The sequence below is a fragment of the Octodon degus genome, unplaced genomic scaffold (genome assembly GCF_000260255.1).
Source record: "Octodon degus isolate 3935 unplaced genomic scaffold, OctDeg1.0 scaffold00203, whole genome shotgun sequence".
Classification (NCBI taxonomy): Eukaryota; Metazoa; Chordata; class Mammalia; order Rodentia; family Octodontidae; genus Octodon; species Octodon degus.
In genome coordinates this window covers 1,050,914-1,077,444 of record NW_004524779.1, presented here as the reverse complement: position 1 = coordinate 1,077,444, position 26,531 = coordinate 1,050,914, and the positions used below count along the sequence as shown (strand labels likewise).

Sequence of the window (26,531 nt, the reverse complement as noted above, 5' to 3'; positions counted from 1 at the left end):
TCACTTTGAGGCTGGCCTCGAACTTGCAGCAATCCTCCTGCCTCAGTCTTATGGGTGTTAGGATTACAGGTGTGCACCACCATGCCTGGCCATACATTTTCCATCTGAGAAATGTCTATTCATTTCAGATGCTCATCTTTGGTCTTTAAATTTGAGGGGGGGGTCCTCATTTTTTTAGTTCTTTATGAATTCTAAATGTTAGCTTTGAAGAGTAGCTGGTACAATTTTTTTCCCCCTATTCTGAAGGTTGTGTCTTCACTCTGTTAGTAGTTCCTTTTGCTGTGCACCCACCTTGGTTTTTTTAAATTTCTGAGACAGAATCTCAATGTGTAGTTCAGATTGGCTTTGAACTCCTGGCAATCCTGCTGCCTCAGCTTCCCAAGTGCTGGGATCACAGGTGTGGGCCATCATAGCTTGCTCCCCTTTTGGTTCTTTTATTTTATTTTATTTTTTTTGTACCAGAAATTGAACTCAGGACTTTGCATTTGCCAGGCAGGTGCTTATGCTGCTGAACTATCTCCCCAGCTCCCTCTTGGTTCTTTCTTTTTTCTTTTTTTTTTGGCAGAACTGGGGTCTGAACTTAGGCCCTTACGCTTGCCAGGCAAGCACTTATTCTACTGATCCATCTCTCTGGCCCCTTCCCCCTTGGTTCTTAATGGCTTCAGTCATTAGAGACTCAAGTGAGCATTTTACCTCTATGTTGAGGGAGCTGTCCTTTCTGTCCCCCCTTGTTCTTTTTTTTTTTTTTGGCGGAACTGGGGATTGAACTCAGATCCCTGCGTTTGCCAGTCAAGCGCTTAGCCTACTGAGCCATCTCCCCGCCCGCCCCCTTGTTCTGATAGTAAAAGTACTTCTGCTTATGTCTGAGTGGTTGTCTGCTCTTGCACTAAATAATTAAAAATCAGGTAATTTTTCAAAAGATTCTCCCAAGGGGGCTGGTGAGATGGCTCAGTGGTCTAAAGCACCTACTTAGAACAAGCTAAGCAAAGCACAGGGACTGCGGTTCAATCCCCCAGCACCACATGCCAGCCAGCCCCGCCCCCTGGTGGGCTGAGCTGGCCATACACACACACAAAATAAATAAATAAATAAATAAATAAATAAATAAAAGATTCTCCCAAGGGCCAGGGATATAGCTCGGTGGCACAGTGCCTGCCTGGCAAGCACAAGGTCCTAAGTTCAATTCCTGGTTCCAACAACACAAAAACAAAGTGTACCAATAAAATTTTTCCAGGTGTGGTGGCACATGCCCATAATCCCAGCACTCAGGAGGCTAAGGCAGGAGAATTGCCCCAAGTTTGAGGCCAGCATGTGCTATGTAGTAAGTTCAGGGCCATCCTGAACTACACAAGACCCTGTCTCCAAAAACTAACCAAACAAAGAAAGAAGCAAGCAAACAAACCAAAAAAAATAGGGGCCAGAGAGATAGCTCAGTGGCACAAGCACTTGCCTGGGTCCTGAGTTTGATTGCTGGTACCAAAAAAAGAAAAAAAGAAAAAAAAATCAACCAACCACACAAAAAAGAGTCCTGACTAAAACATGGCTTATTAAAAAGAGCTTCCCACAAATAAAGACAATAGACAAACAATCATTCCCTTTTTAAACTTGGAATTTAAGTGTAGGAACTGAGCAAAAGCTAAATGAACATCCAGAAAATACAGCAGGCCAGGCCTTGCTGAAACAAGACACTCCTGTTCTACTACCTTGCTGCTTTTCTCTTTCCTACCTTGTACCTTTGCTTAGTCAGAAGCTGCTTATTTATAGCTTCAGTTTATCCTGACTCTACCAGCATCGTGGCCTGAACTGCTGCATAATATTCCAAATTGACTTGACCCTGGAATCCTTTTCTTAACAGACAGAAATAGGTAACTGTGAGTAAAGTGTCTGGGCTTAACAAGAACAAGATTTCCTCTCTTACAACCTGCTTAGGTGCCTCATGACATCATGGGTCCAGAACACCAGCTCTAACTAATGTGGTGACCACATTTGGGTCAGGATGTGGGTGTCCCCAAGCATGAGGCATAACAACACAATCCAGGTCCTTTTCAGGCAAGTAACTAATTGCCTAAAGTTTTCCTGGATTCTCAAGTTATTTTACAGCTCTGGGTCTTGATTCCTGTTGTTAATAAAGTACGGGAAATTGCCTGTTTCATTGATTTGCAGTAAAAAAATGAAATACATGAGGGCTGGCCAGATAGCTCGGTAGATTAAAGCACCTGCTTAGGCAGAAACAGGGACTAGGGGGTTCAATTCCCTAGGCCCTGCCCCTAGAGCACACTGTAATCCCAGCACTTGGGAGGCTGAAAACAGGAGAATCACTACGAGTCTGATCTACGTAGTGAGACTATAGATCCTGAACACGCTGCACTAAATACATTAAAAAAATAAAAAAAAAGAAATACATGTAAATTGGCTGTTCTCTTTCTCCACATTTTAATGGTAACTACATGAAGTATAATCCAATTACCATCTTTTGTTCAGATTCCTTAAGCTGTACACAATGAAATGGCATGAATGTTAGAGATACTTTAAATGAGGCAAGATTTTTAAAAAACTAAACATTAAGTCTCACCACAGTTCTTCAAATGTTTTTATTTGGTTTAAAATTCATTTAAGGGATATACAGTTATACAACTAGTTTGGTCAGCTACTAATATATTTTGCTGCCCCTTTATTTTTGTACCCATGAGCCAGTTCACCTTGTCTCCGTGCTCGATGCTCATCTTTGGTGACACCTTGCTATGCTCCTCCCCATCCACTGCTGTGGTGTCAATGTTCCCAGCCTGCTTGGCATTAGCTGCCCTCTTAGTTTTCTTCCTCTGGCTCTGTTTCACAGGACTCTTCTGGTTTTTTTCAACTGCCCCGCTCACATCCCACAGCATTACCTTTGCATCATTCCCTCCAGTGAGCAGCAAATACGATTCTGGCAGAAAGCAGACCTGGGCCACGCCCAGAGTGTGGCCCTTAAATCCCAGTGCTTGTTCACACTTGACTCCTGTCACCCTGAAGATTCGCACCTTACCGTCTTCTGCGCCACAACTAAAAATGTTGCCACATGATGCCACAGAGACAGAGTGGGCGAGGGCGGGATTTAAGAGCTGGCTGGGGGACTGAGGGCCTTCCATGTCTTCTGCCTCATCCTCCTGGAGATGAGCAATCCAGAGAGGCCGGGCCTTCTGCAGGTTCCACAGAATCACCTTGAAATAAGATGAGGTCGCAGTCACACAGAGTTCTAGCCTTTTGCTCAACTACAGTGCTTACTCAGCTTCTAATAAAATCATCAAACTAGTCTGAAAATGATTGGTAGGATACATTCCTAGCAGTATATTAAAAAATAAATAAATAAATAAATAAATAAATAAATAAAGGAAAAAAACCAGAGATCCAGGCATGGTGGCACATACTTGTAATCTCAATGTTTGGAAGGCTAAATCAAGGTGGCGACCTAGCACAGCGGTCTCCGCGCCAGGCTGGAAGGCTAAATCAAAGCCAGCTTGGACTACATAGCTCAAGGCGAGTCTAAAGTACATAGTGAATTACTATGTATATTTAAAATATCCTCCCCAAAAAAACCTACATAGTGACACCCTATGTCAACAAACAAAAACAAAACAAAAAAACTCAAATACCCCTCAACAAAAAAAGCAGATGCTACCACATACGCCAGTAGGATGCTACCGAAAGCTAGGCTAAAATCAATGCACATAGGAGTCACAACAGACAAAACAAGATCCTAAATCAGTGATGGCAAACGTTTTAAGACTGCAACCCACTTATTTATCACAAAGTGCTAACCCTGCAATTAAACCTGAATGTTTGGCTGCTGGGGTGATAACAGGGTGACTTGGCTCATGTGCAACAGAGGGGGCTTTGTTTGCCCACTGCGGCCTATGTACCATAGGCTCACCACCACTGTCCTACATAATCATGAATAGACCCCATTAATGTATGCTTGTTCAGCAGCTGTCACTTTCTCTGTGTTTCCATCCTCATCATTTCAAGTAAAACTAGAGGTTATGGCAAGTGTACTGACGTGTGCTTGTAGTTTCAGCTACTTAGGAGGCTGAGGGAGGAGGGGTGTTTGAACCCAGGCACTTGAGGTCAGCCTGGACAACATAGAAGACCTGGTCTCTTTAAAACAAAAGAGCGCCTGCTTAGGCAGAGCGCAGCAGCAGCAGCAGCAGCAGCAGCAGCAGCAGTAGCAGCAGCAGCAGCAGCAGCAGCAGCAGCCTCCTGACCCCAACCCCAGGGTGCCCTGAGGCAATTAAGACTGGGCCTGGTGGCACGTGCCTGTAATCCCAGTGCTTGGTAAAGTGAAAACAGGAGAATAACTACAAGTCTGATCTATGTAGTGAGACCTGTAGACCCTGTATTAAAAAAAAAAAAAAAAAAAAAAAAAAAGATTATGAAATTGTTAATTTTAATCTATTCTGGTTATAAGTAAAAGGTCTTAACTAAAGTAAATCTCTAGTACCACTGAAATTATTTGGAATCCTTTCTCCTTTCCTTTCCCTTTTCCTCCCCCCTCCCATTTTTTTTTTTTTTTTTTTAAGGTGTTTTTAGGGATTGAACTCAGTTTTTTTTTTTTTTGTGGTACTGGGGATTGAACTCAAGACCCTGTGCTTGCCAGGCAGGCACTTATTCCACTGAGCCATCTCCCAGGCCCTATTTTGTTGTCTTTTTGAGACAGGGTCTCATGATGCAGTTCAGGATGGCCCTGAGCTCACTTTGTAGCCCAGGCTGGTCTCGAACTCACAGTGGTCCTCCTGACTCAGCCTCCCGACTGCTAGGTGGTACTTCATCTTGTATCTGGTTCCTAATGTGAACTGACACATATTATTGGTTTTTCTGTTTCTTGAGAATTGATTTACTTTTACCAATGCCTAGCACAACTGTGGAAAGAGCAGAAATCCCAAACATGTCTGCAAATTAACATGACATCTCAGTGGTACAATTAGTTTTTAGTTGTTGTTCCCTACCACAAGCCTGGACCTATTTGACTGAGTTAAATGATAGTTAAAATAATTAAAATGAAAAAAAAAATTGTTAAACTGACTGTTTACGCTCCTAGGGTGGATAAATTGGGGTAAGCAGAAAGGAAAGGAAGGAGAAAGAGAAAAAGGAAAATGGACTCTACACTATAACACACTGCTTCTTTTCACATCTCAACTGATTTGATACGAAAAATAGTCTGAATACTCTGAAAGGAAACAGCTTTATTCTATCATTCAGTATCATCCTTGAATTAACTCATAGTTTTAATGGATACTAGGATGAGCATGATCTTGTTTAGTCAAAAGCACAGATCTGAATTACTAAGATTATCACCACTGCTGGGTTTTTTATTTTATTTATTTATTTAATTTTTTTCAGTACCGGGGATTGAACTCAAGACCTTGAGCTTGCCAGGCAAGAGTTTATTCTGGTTTGTTTGTTTTTTTTTTTTCCACTACTGTTGTTAACAAGACAGGAAACCAACATTCCAGAACCTACTGGCCCACTGCATTGCCAGGAGCCCCCAGTTACTTCTCCTGTGACTCCTAGAATTCCAGCATTGTATTTTTCTCTTAAGATACTCAAACACAAACTGTACCAAAATATTTTCAGCAGCTGAAACTTTTTTTTTAGTTTAAATCCTCTGAATGTGTTAAGTTGGGCAACTCATTCAAAACCCTCTTGTCTTTTAGGAGCTAGTTGTATTCCCCAGTAAATTTTCTTACTCTTAAGCCCCAAGCCCCATTTGTTCCTTAGAATTAAATCTACAACTTTGGGGAACCAAATTTGGCATTATCTGACATCCAGCAGGCTAGGAATTACATATTTTTTCCCCTACATCTTTTTTTTTTTTTAAATGTATATAGTACAGGGTCTACAGGGTCTCAATACACAGATCAGACTCGGAGTGATCCTCCTGCTTTCAGCCTCCCGAGTACTGAGATTACAGTCCTGCACTACCATACCCAGTCTCAATCCCTGTCTCAGCGTGCCTGGGGGGTGGGGCCAGCACAACACACCAGGGATTGAACCCTGGCCACTGCACTCTGCTAAGCAGGTGCTTTAGTTCACTGAGCTATCTGGCCAGCCTCCCTATATCAATCTTTTTTTTTTTTTCCTCAGAACTGGGGATTGAACTCAGGCCCTTGCACTTGCCAGGCAAGCGCTTATTCTACTGAGCTAACTCCCCGGCCCCTATCGATCATTTTGGATGTTCCACCAAAATAACTGGAAGGCAAGAGTTTGCTTTTGTCTCATGGATTCTATCATACTTTTTTTTTCCCATTTGATAATGGGAATAGAATTCAGGACCTTGTGCTTGCCAGGCATGCACTGTGCCACTGAGCTATATGCTCATCCCATGGATTGATTGTGACTCAATTAGGTAATAAGAAACTGTGATTCTTGGGCTAGGGAGATAGCTCAGTGGCTTAAGCACCTGCCTAGCAAGCACAAGGTCCTGAGTTTGACCCCTGGTACCAGAAAAAAAAAGAAAGAAAGAAACTGTGATCCTTGTTTACCAGATGTTTGTCTTGGCCTCTTATGCTTTTTTTTTTTTTTTTTTTTTTTGAGACAGGGTCCCACTGTGTAGTTCAGGCTATTCCTGAATTCACCATTTATCCCAGGTTGGCCTTGAACTTAATACAATCCTCTTGCCTCAGCCTCACAAGTGCTAGGATTAGGTGCACCATCATGCCCAGCCATTTATGCTTGTTTTTTTTAATGTCTTGGTTTTTGTTAATGGTGGTATATTTAAGTTGTTCTCAAAATGTGAATTTGTAAAATGTTGTAAATTTTTTAAAAAATAAAACCTAGTTTATGAAATACAAATATCTCTTATAAATTGAGGACACCTCAACCACTTACTTTTTTTTTTTTTTTTTTTTTGGTACCAGGGATTGAACTCAGGACCCTTGCTAGGCAAGTGCTTATTCTACTGAGTTATCTCCCTGGGCCAGCCACTTACTTTTGACAGTGTGGCTGCCAACCTTAAATCTGCAAGGACAGGATTCACTAATACGTTCTGGCCTGGTCCCCCTCCATGTTCATAGAAGGGAATATCAAACCTGCCCTGCCTCAGTTTCCTCTCCCTTCTGAGCTTCCACTGCTGAGGAAGCAATCTTAGCTCTTAGATTCCTCATTTCTGACTTTCCAGGCTGACAGTGAGGACTCATGGGCAGTTTCACTAACTCAACGTGTGTGAGAGAAGACTTTTTTAAGACTTTCTTTTTCTGATCTCATCTCTGATTCTTCTTTTTTTTTTTAATATTTATTTATTTTTATTTATTACATTTATTTATTGTGTGTGTGTGTGGCCAGCTCAGCCCACCAGGGGGCGGGGCTGGCTGGCATGTGGTGCTGGGGGATCGAACCGAGGTCCCTGTGCTTTGCCAAGCTTGTTTCAAGTAGGTGCTTTAGACCACTGAGCCATCTCTCCAGCCCCTCATCTCTGATTCTTTTGTTACTTTGTACTTTGTCCCCTGCCCCTTTTTTTGAGGTATGTTTCTTGTAAAGATCATAGAGACTCTGAAAAGGTTTTAGTTCTGATATGCCTCAATCTTTCCCTCCTACTTAACAATTAAGAACTTTTGGGGCTGGGATGATGGCTCAGTGGAATAAGCACTTCCCTGGCAAGCGCAAGGTCCTGAGTTCAATCCCTGGTTCAGAAAAAAAAAAAACAAAAAAAACAAAAAAAAAAACTTTCAAATTGAGCCCATAGAAAATGAGCATTTGCTATGGGCCAGGGAGATAGCTCAGCAGCACAAACACCTGCCTGGCAGGCGCTGAGTTTGATTTCTGGTACAAAAAACAAAAACAAAAACAATCATGCCCCTCTGGGCTGGGGATGTACCTCCCACCTAAATCAGTTCTCATCATTTATGTATGTATGGGAGGGAAGTACTTTTGCTAATGTGTATGCTGTAGTAGCCAGACAAATACAGGTTTTAGGGCTTGCCAAATAGCTCAGTGGATTAAAGCACCTGCTTAGGCAGATGCTGGGGCTGGGGGTTCAATCCCTGGGCCTACCATGCCGACCCCACCCCAGGGGCATGCTGAGATGGTGAGTGGTGGCACAAGCCTGTAATCCCAGCACTTGGAAGGCTGCAGACAGCAAAATCACTACGAGTCTGATCTACATAGTGAGACCCTGAACACCCAATAAACCCTTCCCTAAATACAGGAAAAAAAAAAAAGTACAGGTTTTAACCTGTAAGTTTCATAAGTACATTAAGAGACAGTGCCATAGGGAAAATGATTTTTTTAGACAGGGACTTACTGTGCAGTTTATGCTGGCTGTGAGCTCACTTAGTAGCCCAGGCTGGTCTCGAACTTGCAATGACCCTCCTTCCTCACCCTCCTGAGTGCTGGGATTACAGGCTTGTGGTGCCACAGAAATTGTAGAGTGGGTTTTGAATAAGAGTAGCCTTGCCTTGCTAAGGGAGACTGCCTGGGTGATTAGGCAGATAACAGGTCTCAGTGACTTCTTTGGTCTAGGGCCCAGGGGAGGATTTTTCTAAGTCACTACTTGCCTATCTAGAGGTGACCTCTTTTGTAGACTGGGAAGTGCTCCAACCACTTTCAATCTGCCTCCCAACCTCAAAAAAATGGAAAGCAGTTGTTCAGGTCTCCTGATGATGATTTGCTTTTGCTAGCAATGCTTCTTTCTTTAAACATGACTATTACAGTTGTAGTTTGTGCTGGCTTTTGGAAATACACTGCAGTTAAGAAATGGAGTTTCTAGAGAAGGAAAGGGTATCTCAGTAAAAGCAGATAGTCCAGCCTGACCTGTCTTCTGGTGATTCTCAGATAGTAGCCACCTACTCTGGAGCAGGTCACCTTAGGGCTGCCTTGAGGGCACACAAAAACCAAGTAGGAATTAAAAGGGACACCTATTTTTTTCCTTGCTGTTTTTGGGAAACTCAGCATCGAATTCTCTTACTCCTTTGGAATGTCTTCTTAAGTACTAGAATGTGTTTGACACCAATGCATTGAGCAAAAAAGTTTAATATTCTTTTGTACCTGTGTATGCCTGCCTACACCCTACAGATGAAGCAGAATGCAGAGAGAAGTATTGATCATATTATTTTGTACATAAGAGATGTACTTCAAGAGGGAAAATAGAATATCTTATGTTCAGACTTTCTTTGCATTAAGAGACAGGTTTTTTTTTTTTATTTTTTTTATTTTTTTTATTTTAGGGAAGGGTCTATAGGGTGTTCAGGGTCTCACTAATAGATCAGACCTGTAGTGATCTGCCTGTTTACAGCCTCCTAAGAGCTGGAATTACAGGCTTGTACCACCATGCCCCATCTCAATTGCTGTTTCAGCGAATCCCCCGGGGATGGGGCAGTACAGCAAGCCCCAGGATCCAACCCCTGGCCCCTGTGCCTGCTTGCAGGCGCTTTAATCCACTGAGCTATTTGGCTGACCTTTTTTTTTTTTTTTTACTGAGAATCAAAATCAGGACCTTGCACTTGCCAGGCAGGCACTGTGCCGCTGAACTATATCCCTGGCCCAGTCCTCACTTTTTTGGACAAGTCCTCTCCCATGACATGACCTTTAAAAAATTTTCCTAAGTCACTTCCTGCAATTTGTACATGATACACTGTCCATTAATGATTTTTCTCTTTAATAGAGAAACAGATGCCTTGCTAAAAGATGTCACCTCACTGGCTAACTTGTAACAGATTCTTCAACAGCTAACAGAAACAGGTATTAAGAGATAACCAGTTTCAGTCCCCAGAGGACTGCTTCTCCCTTGTCATCATTTATCTCCAGAACATCTTACCAGGCCAGATAGACTAAGTCAAATATATGCTGAGGAAAATTCTGAACAAGGAAAGCCTGTAGCTAAATATGGTCTGAGGGTCATAGGGAGGTGAGGAGGGGGGCCCAGGTGCATGGTAAGAGTGGGCTAACCAGCTCTGGCCACTTCCTCATACCTCCAGCTTGCCACTGCTGGCACTAGACAAGGTTGAGTCTCGGGGATGCCTTAGATTGGGCACGGAGTGGGAGGAATACAGATGCTTTCCTTCCTCCTGTTTCTTTGCGAGATGGGAAAAAAAAAACTGTCATAGGTAGACATGTGCAGCAGGGCAGACTGGAGCCCTGGTTGGCCTTCTTCCCTCACTGTTTGGAATACATACTTAACTAAGAGTGCTGCTTATTCTTTCCTACACCCAAACCTGGCCTGTGCACCCGCCAGAAATGTTAAAATTCCTTTTAACAGTTTGTGCCATTAGAGGGAACAGTTACATGTAGCTAAAAAAAAAAAGGGCAATTTGGGCTATCAGCTGGGACTATCAAAGGGACAATAAGAGCTAGGCATTTCAAGCAGAGAAAACCTTCAGCCTAGAGCCCTTCTTAAAAACTGATTTGCTTTCATAAGGGTAAAACACTTTTATTCCTTCTGATTCTTATTACTGTAGAGCTCTGCTAATTGACCTATACAAAGCTCTGATTAGGCTATTTATAGTTATAAGCTAAAAACTGTAAAAAGGTTATATTGTAATATGACTCGGGTAAATGCATCTGATTGCACTCTGGTTTATAAACAATTGTCTTATATGTGCTTTGGTCTATAGCTGTGTCCGTCTGTCTGTTCAATTTGTTTGAGTACAACAACTTTTTTCTTTGTTTTTAAAAATTTCCACGGCAAACAGTTTATGCAGGTTAAAATATCTGTTTACAATTTAAGTTGGCTTATAGATAAAGTAAGTTGAAGACATGCTTCCACCCAGGTTGCCAGACAATCAAAACGCTGTTGAGCCTGGTTTTACAAATGCAATGCCTATTGTCATCTGTGTACAATAATTGGGAGTTTTTCATCAGTAAAAAATAATGTGCTGGGTGTGCGCACACCTGTAATGCCAAGCAGTGTTTGGGAGGCTAAGGCAGGAGCACTGCCATGAGTTCAAGGCTAGTCTGGGGGGTTAGCAAGATGGCTTAGTGGAATAAGTGCTTGCCTGGCAAGCACAGGGGCCTGAGTTCAATCCCTGGTTCTGAAAAAAAAAAAAAAAAAAAAAAGGTTGTCTGGAATACACCATGAGACCCTATCACAAAACAAAACAAAAAACAATTAGGGATTCAACTTCTAAAACAACTATAACCAAGGCTGCCAAACTCTTAAGTGATCATGCAGATGGAATTAACAAATATGCCAGACTCTTCTTTTACCTGGGTGCACTAGGTAAACCTTGTGATAATTCATAACTGCTAAACTACAACACAACTTCTAGCCACGGCCCCTTAGATTAGCTCTTTGGAGAAGACTCCCGACTAGTCTTCCCTACATTGACCTTTCTCAGCTTGAAGCAGCTGGAAACTATGCTCATTCTCCCCTAATTGGAGTTAGGGATACATGGGGGGGGGTACTACAACCAGCTGCTTTTTTTCTGGGGTGGGGTGGGGAACCAGGGATTGAACTCAGGCCCTTGCGCTTGCCAGGGAAGCGCTTATTCCACTGAGCCATCTCCCAAGCCCCAACCAGCTGCTTTAAGTAGATACATTAAAGGCAACCAGCCTGGGGAGGCATATCTGAATAAGATTAAAGTCTTATCTGGCCAGATTTACATACTTCTCTATGGGATATAAATGAAAGTTTAAGATTATTAATATCATGCATTTGAGATTATCTGTATAAATAAACTATTATCTCATTAGGGGTGAGCCATCCTCACTAAGACTGCTATTACTAGAGATAAGACCTGGCCATCGGGGCTGGTGAGATGGCTCAGTGGTCTAAAGCACCTACTTAGAACAAGCTAAGCCAAGCAAAGCACAGGGACCGAGGTTCAATCCCCCAGCACCACATGCCACACACACACAAAATAAATAAATAAATAAATAAATAAATAAAAGACCTGGCCATCATGGACCAAGGGTAATGATGTCATCACTACCCCCTTTCTACTCAGCCAGGCGGCTACACTTACTGATTATAGTTCTGACCCATTTTGTACCCATTCCTTTTTTTTTTTTTTCCTTGGTGGAGCCAGGGATTGAACTCAGGCCCTTGCACTTGCCAGGGAAGCGCTTATTCCACTAAGCCATCTCCCCGGCCCTTTGTACCCACTTCATGATTTTGCTCCATAAATCTTTCTTAGAGAAGTGGACTTGGCAATTCATTCAGGACACAGCCTGTCTCTCAAGAGCTGTTTCTATTGCATAACAAATTTTCCTACTCCTAAAAAAAAAGTGTTAAGTCATCCCAGATTTTACCAATTCTGGAGTTATTTCCAAGTACTGAGGATTCTAGATTGCTCCTACGTTCCCTTTGGGCATCTTTTCTGGCTGATGGGGATCAAACCCTGGGCTTGGTACATGCTAGTCACTGAGTGCTCTGTCACTGAGCACCACCACCAGCCTACTCTTTGTGCTGGTGGAATCATCGAAGACTCCATGGTGTTTCATACTTGATTTCTCAAGCAGTTAACATCCTGAGCAGGGGAGGGAAAGAAGACAGCCAGCCAGCAGATGTTCAGAGATGACTACAACACATCAAAGGGACTCTTTTAAAAAATTATTCTTGGGGCTGGAGAGATGGCTCAGTGGTCTAAAGCACCTACTTGGAACAAGCTTGTCTAAAGCACAGGGACCGCGGTTCAATCCCCCAGCACCACATGCCAGCCAGCCGCGCCCCCTGGTGGGCTGAGCTGGCCACACACACACACACTAAATAAATGTTAAAAAAAAAAAATAAAATAAATAAAATAAAAAATTATTCTTACAAGGCAGACATGTTGGTGCATGCCTGTAATCCAAGCTCTCAGGAAGCTGAGGCAAGAGGATCGCCATAAGTTTGAGGCCAGACTGGACTACATAGTGAGTTCAAAGGTAGCCAACTACATAGTGAGACCCTGTCTCAACAAAAACAAAATTATTCCCATAGGAAAAAATTTCTGTCCACACAGAAACTCCATTTTAAAGAGCCCAGGGACGGGAAGATAGCTCTGAGGCCTGGCAAGCACAAGGACCCAGGTTTGATCCCCAGTACCACATGTTGTGCCAGTCCCGAGCAGGGCCAGCCACTGAAACCAGGTGTAATCTTAGTGCTGTGAAGGCTGAGACAGGATGATCACTATGAGTCCAAGCTGTACCAAATAAATACATTATTAAAAATATAAAAACATTTGATGATGGTGAGGAATGGTTATTCTGGTCAGCCAGGCTCCCTGGGCCCTTTCTGAGAGGGTGGAGCCTGTGGTGTGTTGGGGACAGGCATTTGGCAAAAGAGCAGTCCTGGGATGCTAGGCAAGGGGTGGAGGCTTTGAAGGCCTTGGGGTGGGGCTTGGAAAGTAAGTAAGATGTGGACTGAGGTTGCAGGCTAGGGCCGGGGGAGATAGCTCAATAGAATAAGTGCTTGCCTGGCAAGCACAAGGTCCTGAGTTCAATCCCTGGTAGCCTGGTACTGCCAAAAAAAAAAAAAATCTATGAGAGGCTAATTGGTAGGGGGCAGGGCCTGGGATCCCTGGTATTGGGAGGGAGGAAGAGCAGCAGTCTCGAGGGAAGGCCTCAAAGACCCCCCCCCCCCCTTGGGGTCTGTGTTGCATCAGAAGAGTGCAGCAGTATTCAAATGATTGACCCAGGCTTGAAATCCCAGAACTCAGGAAGATGAAGCAGGAGGATTGCCAGGAGTTCAAGGCCAGCCTGAAAGCCTGAATTACACAGTGAGACCCTGTCTCAAAAAAAAAAAAAGAAAATTATATTTAAAAAATTAAACAAATAAAACCAGGTATGGTAGTACATGCCTGTAATTCTAACACACTTGGGAAGCTGAAGCAGAATGACTGCTGTGAGTTTGAGGCTAGTACAGGTTACATAGAGAGTTCAAGGCCAGCCTGAAATAGAGTGAGACCATATGCCAAAAAGGGCAAGGGGGCCTGGGAATGGGAATGTGGTTCAAGTGTGAAGGTCCTGGGTTCTATCCCCAGTACTACCAATAATAATAATAATAATAATAATAATAATAATAATAACAACAACAACAATAGACACTATAGTCCACTTCATACACCCAATATTCACCTGGCTATATAGGTGTTGCTTACACAATGTATGCAGATTTACCACCACCACAGAGTTAAAAATGCAGAAAGTTTGTGAAGGGTCTGGTCAAGGCCTAGAAGAAGGGAATTTAAAGGTTGTATGATCACTGTGTCTGTAAGAGTTACCACAGACATTTTTGGTGGAACAATATTTTGTGATTTGGCACTGTCCCAGCACTCTGGGACATCCACTGCTAGGCCCTAATGTTTTCTACTAACTAAATGCTGGTGACTTGAGAGGGCACTGTTGTGACAACCAAAACAGCCTCAAGGATCCCTAGATGATAAGAGGTATACCTGGTGGAGCAGGGAGTAGTGAAGACCACTGGCCATGGTTAAAAGGCAAAACCTATTATGGCTGACAGGAACAGAGCTGGGGACATTGGTTCTGGGCACACTTTTTCTTTTTTCTAGAAGTCACCTGTTCCCAAACTAAGAAACTTGTATATTATTGATGATATTCTGAATGTCTCAGGTGTCACAGAGGGGAAAAAAAGATCTTGAAATCAGAGTGACAGGTCTGAATTCTATGCAGATAGCTGAATCTGTTTCTTCCTTTTTTTTTGTTTCATACAGGGTCTTGTTCTGTAGTTCAGAACTTATTGCAATCCTCCTGCCTCAGCCTCCTGAGCGCTAGGATTACCAATGTGCACCACCACGCCCAACTATTTCTTCAGTTATCAAAAAGGACTCTTAACTATGTAGAAGGATCTGATCAGAATTACAGCTGACATAACACGTAGTACAAAGCATGAAGTATTCAACAAAGAGAAGTCATGACTGTGCTCTTTCCCAACATAGGAAGCTTCAAGCAATCTGAAATTTTTTAAAAAAATATATTTGGTTGAACTTGTAGCGATCCCGTTTTCACAAACCAGGTCTCAGTGGCCAGTTCAGTGTGCACTGGCAAGGGGCTGGTGTTGCACATGGTGTCTGGGATCGATCCCTGGTCCCTGTGCTTGCCTAAGCAGGTACTTAGTCTGCTGAGCTATCTTGCTGGCCCTGATATAAAAGTCTTAATCCAAAATCTGCTTATAGGTGACTTCTGCTATTTAACTAGTATATTCCATTTTTACACCTCAAGAAAACTAAGAATTAAGCATCCCTTATTCCCCTATAAAATGAGGTCCCTAGATCTATCTACTTTCCTGGCACTCCTGCTCTAGTTTGGGGCTAATATGTGATGTCATTTTCCAAACTCAGCCTTAAATCCAATGTGGCAATTTTGACACAGTATTTTAACTAATATACTCCAAAATTTTAAAATAAAAACAAGATGAGGCTTTCAACTTTTAAATAACACAGTTGTGATTCTGGACATCATGGATTTTTCTCAGCCCAACCAGTAGGCCACAACATCCCAAAGTAGTTGGAGAGCACATAACCCTCATAAGCAGGACCTACAGTCCCTTTTGCCTAGAAGTAGCTATGAATAAAGATCACCACACCCTCAACAACCAATAAAGAATGGTGGAGTGGAGATTTATGTCTCTTGGGGAAATGAGGCACAAGATTAGGGAGTGGCCAGCTGTCTGAGCAAGTCCGTATGACCTGTAAATCATGGAGATCCAGGACACATGGGCCCAAGCCCTGCACCCGGTACTAATCAGAGACTGCTATGTTCAATTTCACTGGCATGGAATCAAGCAGGTTTTTGAGAGGATAGCCCAGATTATGAGACAGTAGGAGATATAAAAAGATAGTGGGGGCTGGGGAGATAGCTCAGTGGCCTAAGCACCTGCCTGGCAAATGAGAGGTCCTGGGTTTGATCCCCAGTACCACATGCTATGCCAGCCCCAAGCCAAGCCAGCCACTGAAACTGGGCGTGGTGACACATGCCTGTAATCCCAGTATTGGGAAGGCTGAGACAGGAGGATCACTGAGTCTGAGCTGCATAGCAAGACCCTGTACCAAATAAATTTAAAAAAAGGATTTTTTAAAAATTAAAAAAAAAAAAAAAAGACAGTGGCTAGTAATCTGGGGGTCACTGTGAGCTCTCTTTCAGTGGCCCACTCTTTTTTTTTTTTTTTTTTTTTTTTCTGGAACCATGGATTGAACTCAGGCCCTTGTGCTTGCCGGGGGCAAGCACTTATTCCACTGAGCCATCTCCCCGGCCCCAGCCCACTCTTACTGAAGAGTATACTTTTCCTACTTTTAATTAACCCACAATCACTTTGCAAAGTAACTGTTTTTCCTACCTTTAATATAAATTTAAAAAATCACTACCTTAAAATTAAAAAAGAAAAAACACAGTTGTAGAGTGAGTAGGATCAACTGTGCCCACAGGACTCTCCTGTTTGAACAGATGTTTAGAATCAAATATGTGAATTATAAAGTTTTAGAAATATCTTAAAGGACAGTCAAAGGAAGACTAAAAGAATAATGAATATTCTATGAATATAATCTATTGGATTTTGTTAGACTAGCATTCAAAATAGAAGTCAAGCCTGTGGCTCATAACTGGATAAGACACATTAACAGAGAATAGATAATGCAATATAGTTAACCTGGCAAATAACTTGAGTCCAGAGGCTAAGGAGGTAACTCAGTGCTAGAGGACATGCATAGCATGCACAAGGCCCTGGGTTCAATTTCCAGTGTTGTTAAAAGGGTTTTTGGTTGTTTTTTATTTGCAGAACCAGGGACTGAACTCAGGCCCTTATGCTTACCAGGCAAGTGCTTATTCTACTGAGCTATGTCCCTGGCCCCTTAAAATCAAACAAAATCAAACAAACTTGATGCATAGCAAATCCCATTCAGAAATTACCCAAATACTCTTTGCAAAAGCATCACCTGCATATCCAGGCCACATGACACCAGGCTCTGAGGCCTCTGAGGTCGGAAAGCGACAGAGGAACAGATATTGGAATGTCTCTTCAGGGATCTGCTAACTTTCTTATTTTCCAAGTCTAGAATTTTGATTGCCCCAGAGTCATCAGCAGAAGCCAGGAAGTTTTCAGTTTCATTCAGTGAAAGACAATTGATTTCTTCTTCATTCACATGAAAATGGTCCAGGGAACCTTTGAGGGCCCTGACATCCAGGATGCTAACGGTTTCTCCATGTGCAGTGTAGAGCTTGGTGGGGTAGGAGTGGGAAAATACAACACTGGTCACATCATCAGCGTCTGGGAACCTCATGTGTCCTACTGCAGTCCCATCCTCACCCCACACTGTAAGATCTCCACCCACTGCTCCAGAAGCCACTAGTCCATCTTTACTTGCATTCAGGCAGAGGATGGGAGAAGAATGTCCACCAGTCCACTTGACTGCCATCATGGCCCAGGGGACTCTGTAAAGGTCAAGGAAAACTATCATGTTTTAGACAAGAACTTGGCAGGAGACAAATGTAACACAGTATTTTACTTAAATTTTTTAAAAAATTCAGTAAGAGAGCTGCATAGATAGCTCATTGGCTTAAGTGCCTACGGCCCTGAGTTCGATCCCTGGTACCAAAAAACCCCTCAGTAAGAAAAGATTTTGTAAATGGGGAGGAGGGTGAAGAGAGGGTAGGGGAATAAGGGGGAAAAAAAATCAAGTTATATCACGTACAGATAATAAATTCTCTATGATGGGGCTGGGGAGATGGCTCAGTAGAATAAGCGCTTCCCTGGCAAGCACAAGGACCTGAGTTCAATCCCCGGTTCTGCAAAAAAATAAAATAAAAATTAAAATAAGAAAATAAATTCTCTATGATGAATGTGATCATTATGCGTATCTAAAATGTACCAATAAAAATCTGATTTAAAAAACCCTTAACAAAAATAATGAAAAAATTCTAAATTCAAGTCCACAGAAGCCTAGCTGAACACTGGGTTGTGGTGTGCTTGTCGGACATGCCAAGGAAAACCTTACAAAGGAAAAACTCCCTGAGTTTACCATTCTCAGAGAAGATACTTGAATTTAATGATATAGACACAAATTTGCAAATATTGTTTTCAAACAAATCACCTTAATCTGGCAAGCTGCCTATAAGTTTCTATTCTCAATATAAAACCACCTTAAAAAAAAAAAGGGGGAGAGTATCGTTATGTAGCACAGGCTAGCCTTAACTTCACTGCAATCTTCCTGTCTCAGTCTCCCAAGTGCTAGGATTACAGGCATGCACCACCACACCTGGCAGAAGAATCCATTTTAAAGTCAGGAAATCTGTATATATCTTTTTTTTTTTTTAATTTTTTATTTATGTATGTGGGGGGGGGCAGCTCGGCCCACCAGGGGGCGGGGCTGGCTGGCATGTGGTGCTGGGGGATTGAACTGCAGTCCCTGTGCTTTGCTTAGCTTAGCTTGTTCTAAGTAGGTGCTTTAGACCACTGAGCCATCTCACCAGCCCCAATCTGTATATATCTTCAAGGTTTGTTTTTATGTGTGTGCATACAGGTTTCAGATTCCCAGTGGGAGTTCAGGGTTTCAGTAAGAATGAGACAAAGCTTCTATTTCTCTATCAAAAATCTATAGGAGATTTAAATTATTGACTGGCTGAAGTATTAGCAGGCTTCTTCCCAAAATAATCTGTCCCCTAGATAATTCTCTTCTGGAAAAAAATATTTAATTTAATTGTAAGGGTAAATTTGGTTAAGTTCTATTCCAAAGTATGAGAAGTCAGGCAATAAATGGATTTTATAACTAAAGAAATTACTATGAACAATACCGTTCCTATACATTTTCCATAGTGGAAAATGAAGTAACCTGTATTAATTCTACAAGACCCAAGAACATTTCACAACCTTAAACTCTATGCACCAGAGTAAAAATAAACTTCTAATCTTTAAATGATATGGACAATATTTACTGAACACCTTCCTGGTCAGGAAAAAATATCAAAGACTAATTTTTAGCAATGTCAAAAAAGTTAGAAAGGGGCTGGTGAGATGGCTCAGTGGTCTAAAGCACCTACTTAGAACAAGCTAAGCTAAGCAAAGCAAAGGGACTGCAGTTCAATCCCCAGCACCACATGCCAGCCAGCCCCGCCCCCTGGTGGGCTGAGCTGGCCACACACACACAAAATAAATAAACAAATAAAATTTAAAAAAGTTAGAAAACCTTCAAAAATCTATAAATTCTGAGACTTTTAATTTTAATTAATCAATATTTATCATACTTAATATTGATCAAGGATTCCACTAGAGCCTCTAAAATCATTTGCTTAGTCTATAAAATTAAAATTATTGGTTATTATCTGAAACATATCCAAAGACACCATCAAAATATGTCAAGCAAACTACTGTGGTAGAAGAAAAAAATGTAATGAAATCTGGATTCCATTAAAGCAATGTTTGAAAAAAAAAAAAAAACCAACAATATATCAGACGTTCTTGGCAGCTACTGTTTCTTATTTTTCTATGACGGGGACAGGAGAGCCTACCGGACATAGGTTAAGTGTCAGAATCCCCACATTCCTGAATCCAGCATCAAGTAAACAAGCTGCTTTGCCTGTGCATGTGCCTAAGAGGTCACATGATTAATTGTTGTAGCAAGCACAACAATTAATCATATCCTATTGTGGATAATAGATTCCTTCCAACACCTAATGAGATAATGGAGTGGGTGAGGGCAAGGTAGAATATTCTGAGAGCATTTCTAGAAAGGGTGGAGCACCACAGTAGCTGTCCTCAACAGCAGGAGGACACAATGAGGGCACTGAACATAGGGAAGGGGACAAGGTGAAGAGGGGCTGGCAAGCAGCTAATAGACTTACAAAAAGGAAAGGAGTGATAAAGGTAATCCTTTCTGACTGTGAGATTCTACCTGGGCTACGTGGGGGATGGAGCATCAAAATTATTAGATTCTTCCAAGGCTCTGCATAACTTGTAATGAGTCAGGATAAAAGTCCAATCTTCAGTAACTGAATAAGCTCTACTTTCAGTGCTCTTCTCCAGTCACATCTCCACTGTTTTTAAGTTTTGCTAAATTGCCCACACTGGTTTCAAGTGATCTCTTGTCAGCCTCTGCAGTGCTGGAGCTGTAGATGACAAACACTACTGTTCATTTTTTAAATTTTATTTGCGGAACCAGGGATTGAACTCAGGCCCTTGTGGTTGCCAGGCAAGCACTTATTTTACTGAGCTAGCTCCCCAGTCCCTACTGCTGTACTTGTAAAACTATTCATTCTGTGTGGTTCCTTACCTCCTTCTCTTCCCTGGAAGATTTAAAAGAACTATAACTATTTTTCCAGACAAAATTTGGTTTAAGTCTCAGGAAAGACCTGATAGTCACCCTTGCTTGATGTAAATCAACCTTTCTTCATAGGTTTGGGTTTCTTAAAGTTGGCCTTGATGTGAGACTCTTACTAGTGATCAAAATGGTTGAAAAACTAGCACTGGTATTGGTAAGAAATAATAATCTGGGTTCCTGAGCTTGGTGAAAGACAATGAGGAAGAAGGGACAAGTAAGTAATAAACAAGTACCTAATTATGTCAAAGGGTTGAAACAGTAGGCACTGTTTCATTTTACAAGAGAATAAGAAATGGATTAACAGCAGGAAGTTTCAGGCACGATTTCTTACTACATAAAGATTGCAAGATACTGGAGTTGACTACTAAGCTAGTCTGTAAAACCTATCATTATAATAATTACTGGAGAATTATATTAAAACCAGGGGGCTTTAGGGAACTGACGATACAGCTCAGTGGTACAGCACTTGCGTAGCATGTTCAAAGCCCTGCGATCCAAAGCACCACACACACACACACTATGTAAGCAACCTAGTACAGTGCCTGGTTCACGCCATGGCCATTATTATTCTAGCCACATAAGGATCAAATAAATGTTGACCGTCAGGCAAATTTTTAGCAGGCTTTCTTCCTAATGTAATTATTTTCAAGAAAAGATTAACTCAGTCATTTGTTCTTTAAAGGATGTCAGAAAACTCTTGGGGCCCTGTACAATAAATGTCGTATGAAAATAATGCTGAAAGTCTTTCCTTTTCAAGAAACCATCTATAATACAGCCTCCATGTCATTCTGCTGGAATGTTTAATGGTGTAAAAATTAACCTGCCTACTAAGCGATGAATCTGAATATTAAATTTTACCCAAAATTTAATTGTGGTTAACTTCGAGGTTATCCAAACTTGGGGGGGGGGGGTGGCTGTAGAGTGTATACATTTGTAGCCACTAGAATGTCTAAACGCATTCCGGGACAGACGTTCTGAACAGTACTCAAACTCAGAAGAGAGCCTGACCTGCACAAGACCTGCGCCCCAGCCAAGGTCTTTTACCACCAAAGAAAGAGAGCTTCCATGCGGTAAACTGGAGGCTGAAGCAGGAAACAAAGTAACACTGAGAAATTCTGTGCGAAACCGCCGCGAGACCACCCGACCAAAAACAACAAGCTCTAGAAGGCTCAAACTCACCCAGGGAAAGCCTCAAACCTGCACTTCCCGATTGCCTCCTCGGCACCTCATGATGACCTCACCAGCGATACCCAATCCCAACGAGTTTGGGACGTGAGGCCCCGCCCACTAACGGTCACATCCGGGGCAGAGAGGAACCGACCGCGAGCTGGGCGTGCGCCCTTGCTTCGTGCCCTCAACTCGCATGGCGGAGCCTAGGGCTCGCCGCCGCGAGGCCGGGAAAGGCGGGCGGTTCCTGCGGCCGTGCTGAGCTGCGGGGGAGGGGCTGAGGACGCCGGTGCGGCCGGGCGTCTGCCCTCAGTGAGGCGGGGCGCGCCTTGGACGCCCCGGGGCAGGGGCGGGAGTGGTGGAGCGTTGGCGGCTGGCTCTGAAAGGCGCGGTGCGCGAGCTTCCTAGGGCTTGAGGCAAAGCTTGGCCTCCTTTCGAGCCGAGACGGGGCGCGGGGGCCGGCGGCGACGGCGGCGGCGGCCCTCGGGCCGGCTGGTGACAGGATGGCGGCGCCAGGCCCGGGGACTGGGACATCCTCGGGTGGCGCGGGCTGTGGCGGTGCGGGCGCGGGCTCCGGGGCCGGGGCGTCTGGGGGACCCGGGGGCCGACTGCCCAGCCGGGTGCTGGAGTTGGTGTTCTCCTACCTGGAGCTGTCGGAGCTACGGAGCTGCGCGCTGGTGTGCAAGCACTGGTACCGCTGCCTGCACGGCGACGAGAACAGCGAGGTGTGGCGGAGCTTGTGCGCCCGCAGCCTGGCCGAGGAGGCTCTGCGCACGGACATCCTCTGCAACCTGCCCAGCTACAAGGCCAAGGTGAGGGAGCCCGGCCGCCGCCCGCGCTCAGTGCGTCTCTTGCAAGTCTCTGGGTCTGACGCTTCGGCTTGCCATCCCGCCTTTCCACTAGTCTGTGTCCTCTCTTCCCCCCCCCCCCCATAGGATCCTCTTTCTTTTCAATAGAAGTTCTGCTCCTTAACCCACTCCACTTCCGTGATCCACTTTTAAAAAGACTAGGTGTTTGCCCATCGCGGATTCCCAGCTCTCGGTCTACTTTCGACAGTCTTTTCTCTTTAAAGACGAGCACTGACTCTTGGGCGTTTTAATACTCTACTCTCACGTTTTCCTCCCCGGCCTCCACATAGACTTTTATTGCATTACATCATCCCGGCTGCCTTAATGTGGATTTAGTTACTGAGATTTTTACGTGCGCTTCGCCCTTTCTAAACTCTGATTTTATCACATTTTTGAAAACCTATTTCCGCCCAAGTTCCTTCTACTATGTTTCAGGCTTACAAGAGAGCGTGGTCTGAAGCATCCTGCTAAAACTTTTCAGAGACAGGCTTTCATAAAACTGCCTTCCATCGGCACACTATAACTGCTGTAATGCTGCCTTGTGCTACTATTATTGACGACTTCCTTGCTAACTTTTTAATAATTTTACCTTGATGATATTTCTCTTCTGTTGTATTTGTCATCCAATGTGCTGATTCCAATTTTGCTATTTTCCAGATTCTTGTCCATATTTCTACTACCTTCATAATTCAAAATAAAAAAAATGCCAGGTAACAGGTTGTGGGTAGGGTTCAGAGGATCCTTTCTCCAGGCCTCCTGGCTTGGGTTAGGGGTACCAACTCTTCAGTATAGCCACCACCAAAAGCATGCATGACACAGGATAGTCTCACCTGCTGTGTGGTAAACAAAGCATAAAAAAGAGGAAAACATGCTGGTGAGGGTCAAAGCAAAAAGTAAATTTTTTCCATGTGAAATATGTGTAAAATGTACTTTTGTACATTAAGACAAGTAATACCAATGACTTGAGAAGTTGAGGCAAGGGGATCAAAGTTTGAGGTTAGCCTGTCTCAATAGTGAGACCCTGTGTCAATAAAATAAACTCTGGGGTTATCAATTAGTGGTATAGCACCTGCTTGGGATCTACAAAAACCCTGTGTTCAGTCCGCAGTAACACACACACACAAATGCACCAAAACCAAAAAATAAAAAACAGGGAAAGAAAAAGTATAAAGAATCATTGCTAGCAAGTATATCAACTATCAAAAAATTGTTTTTTAATTAAGTGAAATAACATTTACTTGGACAATATTTGTGCATAGTACCAGTAGGAATTTACATAGGTAACTGCAGAAGATTGCAGTTTTTTCCTCCTTTGCCTAATAAATGCATGGGTTTAGTAAGTTTTTCTTTTTTTAATTTTAAAATATTTATTTATATATTGTCTTCTTGAGACAGGGTCTTCCTATGCAGGTCAAGCTGGCCTTGAACTCCTTTTGTAACCCAGCCTGGTTTTGAACTTGCACTGATCCTCCTGCCTCAACCTCCTGGGAGTGCTGGGATTACAGGCCTATGCCACCACATCTGGCAAAGTTTTTATTTTTTTAAATTAAAAAATCACTGTAAAGTTTATTGGTTTTGCTTATTTTAAGTTGCCTTGTAATTTATTTTGTAATAGATATGCTCACATGAGTCAAGATTCATGCAGGGGCTGGCAAGATAGCTCAGTGGACTAAAGCACCTGCTTAGGCAAATGTAGGCAAGTGTGAGGATCGAGGTTCAATCTCTGGTACCATATGCTGCACCAGCCCCACCACGGACACGCTGAGCCGCCAGACTCCAGGCGTGGTGGTGAACAACTGTAATCCCAGTGCTGGGGAGGCTAAAAGCAGAAGGATCACCAAGAGTCCCAACCTGTGTAGTGAGACCCTGTAACAACCAAAAAAAATTGAAAGGAAGAAAGAAAGAAGGATTCATGTAACATGTAATAGATATGTGCCAGTGTTTGGTAAATTTCAACAGAAACAAAATAATGTAAAGCAGAAATTTCTCTTTGCCCTTGTCCCCTCACCTGCTCAGTTCCCCTCCTTACATCACTGAGCTACCTCCCTGGCCCTCCTTCCCCTCCGAGACACCTATTACCCTTTGGTTTATATTGCCCCAGAGATAGTTTCAATTTCTTAATTTTTTAATGCTTTGTTTATTTTTATACGGTGTACTATATGCTGCTTATTCTGCTGCAGTATTTATTGTAGGCTTTTCTAATCATGGTTCATTCTCATGTTATAGGATTAAAAAAAATATTTTAGTGACATAGCTCAGTGGACTAAGTGCCTGCTTAGGCAAGCACAGGGGCCAGGGTTCTCTCCCTGCACCACTTGTCACACCAGCCCTGCATCTGGGCGCACTGAGCTGGCCACCGAGACTGGGTATGGTGGTGCATGCCTGTAATCCCAGCACTGGGGAGGCTGAAAACAGGATCACTACAAGTCCAAGCTGCGTAGTGAGACCCTGTACCAAATACATTTTAAAAAAAAAAATTAGTGATGAAAGGATTAATTTAAAAGGAGGCAGACTAGTAGTGAAGTCCAGTTTAGTAAAAGAGTAAAAAATGTGTAGACATAACATAATGCATGGTGCACATTACTTCTTACTGTTAGAGGTACAAAAAAGTATACTAGAAGTTCAGTGAAAGGTAAAATATGAGTGGAAAATTGCAAAACGTTTGAAGTTGAGTTTGTATTGAGCTGAATTTTAAGGATGAATTAGATTTGAACATGTTTGAGACAGGGCTCTGTATGTAATTTAGGCTGCCCTTGAATTCACTGTGTAGCCCACACTGGTCTTGAACTTAAAGTGATCCCCCTGCCTCGGACGCTGGAGTGCTGGTATTGCAGTCGTATGCTAGTTTTGAGCAATTTGTGAAGAGAAAGTACTCTAGCCAGAACAAGACAAAAGCAGAGACACCATGCTCAGTTTTGCAGAGGTACTGGTGAATAAAAAACATGCCTTACTTTAAATTCCAGTGTAGTGAGACAGCAGCTGGAAAGTGCTGGGAAGAGAGATACATGGTGTCAGTGGTAGAGGATTTGACCCAGGTAGGGAGGTTAGGGAAAACTTTATTTATTTATTTATTTATTTATTTATTTATTTATTTATTTTTTAGGGAAGGGTCTAAAGGTGTTCAGGGTCTTACTACTAGATTGGACTTGTAGTGATCCACCTGCTTACAGCCTCCCAAGAACTGGGATTACAGGTGCACGTTACCAAGCCCAGTCTCAGTTGCCATCTCAGTGCACCTGGGGGGCGGGGCAGGCCTGGGGATCAAATCCCCAGCGCCTGCACCTGCTTGCAGGTGCTTTAATCCACTGAGCAATTTGGCCGGCCTTAGGGAAAACTTTCTTATAGGAAGTTGGTTATACATGAACTGAAACCTGAAGAATAAGGATAAAAAGCCAAGAGGGAAGAGAAGAGCCTTTTGGGAGGAATTGTGATGAGTATGAGGAACAGGAATAGAGAGCATGGAGAGCAAGGTAGTGCTGGTTTGAGATAAACTGGAATAGATAGACCCTAGAGAAGCTATGTCAAATTGAACACTTAGACTGCTGAGCCATCTCCCCAGCTCTCTTTTCTTCTTTCTAAAAAAAAGAAAAAATATATTGTGTTTTTTGCTGTAGATCAAACCTAGGCATGTATCTTAAATATACTCTACTATTGAGCCAGAGTCAAAGCCCTAGGAATTTTCTTTTATACATTCATATTTTACATGTCACTGAAGGCATTAGTTCTAGACATTTTTTGTCATCTAATTCTCTTAAAGTTTAGACTTAGATCCAAAGCTAGGTTTTAAAGCTGAGATATTTTTCCATTTCATCTGAATTTTTCAGAATTAGTTTCTAAAAAAAAAAAGGACACATGTAATCATCCTACTATCACTTCTAAAAGGAAATAATTTCTCATTTCCCAGTAAAAAAAATCCCCACACTCAGGAGGCTGAGGCAGGTTTGCCATGAGTTCAAGAGCAGCTTCAACTACATATGAGTTCGAGGCCAGCCATAATTTTGCGGGGGTACCAGGGCTCAAACACAGGACTTTGCACTTGCCAGGCAGGCACTTAAGCTGCTGATCCATCTCCCCAGCAGGCTACATAGTTTAGAACCAGCTAGAACCGTATAGGGAGACCCTGTCTTAAAAAAACAAAAACAAGGGGCCGGGGAGATGGCTCAGTGGAATAAGCACTTCCCTAGCAAGCACAAGGGTCTGAGTTCAATCCCTGGTTCTGCCAAAAAAAACAAAAAACAAAAACAAGGGGCCGGGGAGATAGCTCAGTAGAATAAAAACTTCCCTGGCAAGCCCAAGGGCCTGA

At 42.8% G+C, this 26,531-nt stretch overlaps 2 protein-coding genes across 6 annotated transcripts in view; one reads left to right on the top strand and one right to left on the bottom strand.

Annotated features, from left to right (window-relative positions):
- Positions 1 to 2,576: 2,576 nt before the first annotated feature.
- Wdr53 (WD repeat domain 53) lies at positions 2,577 to 21,449 on the bottom strand. Of its 4 annotated transcripts, none has more exons than XM_004644546.2 (3): positions 21,393 to 21,449; positions 16,836 to 17,331; positions 2,577 to 3,197 (listed from the first exon to the last, which is right to left on the bottom strand). In XM_004644546.2, exons 2-3 carry the CDS (start codon positions 17,316 to 17,318, stop codon positions 2,601 to 2,603), a joined length of 1,080 nt encoding a protein of 359 aa, XP_004644603.2. In that variant the 5' UTR covers positions 17,319 to 17,331; positions 21,393 to 21,449; the 3' UTR covers positions 2,577 to 2,600. The 4 variants fall into 4 exon arrangements, with proteins under 4 accessions (XP_004644603.2, XP_023560523.1, XP_023560522.1 ...); XM_023704755.1 differs by having other exon boundaries at positions 17,265 to 17,331; XM_023704754.1 differs by lacking the exon at positions 21,393 to 21,449 and having other exon boundaries at positions 16,836 to 17,117; positions 17,261 to 17,332.
- A 263-nt stretch (positions 21,450 to 21,712) lies between these two features.
- Positions 21,713 to 26,531, top strand: part of Fbxo45 (F-box protein 45) — a 37,953-nt gene continuing 33,134 nt past the window's right edge. For both annotated transcript variants that reach the window (XR_002818804.1, XM_004644545.2), the window contains exon 1: positions 21,713 to 22,192. Coding sequence is in view for 1 of the 2 variants with exons in the window: in XM_004644545.2 (XP_004644602.1) it covers positions 21,884 to 22,192 (309 nt within the window). In the remaining variant the exon portion in view is untranslated. The remainder of the gene's footprint in view (positions 22,193 to 26,531) is intronic.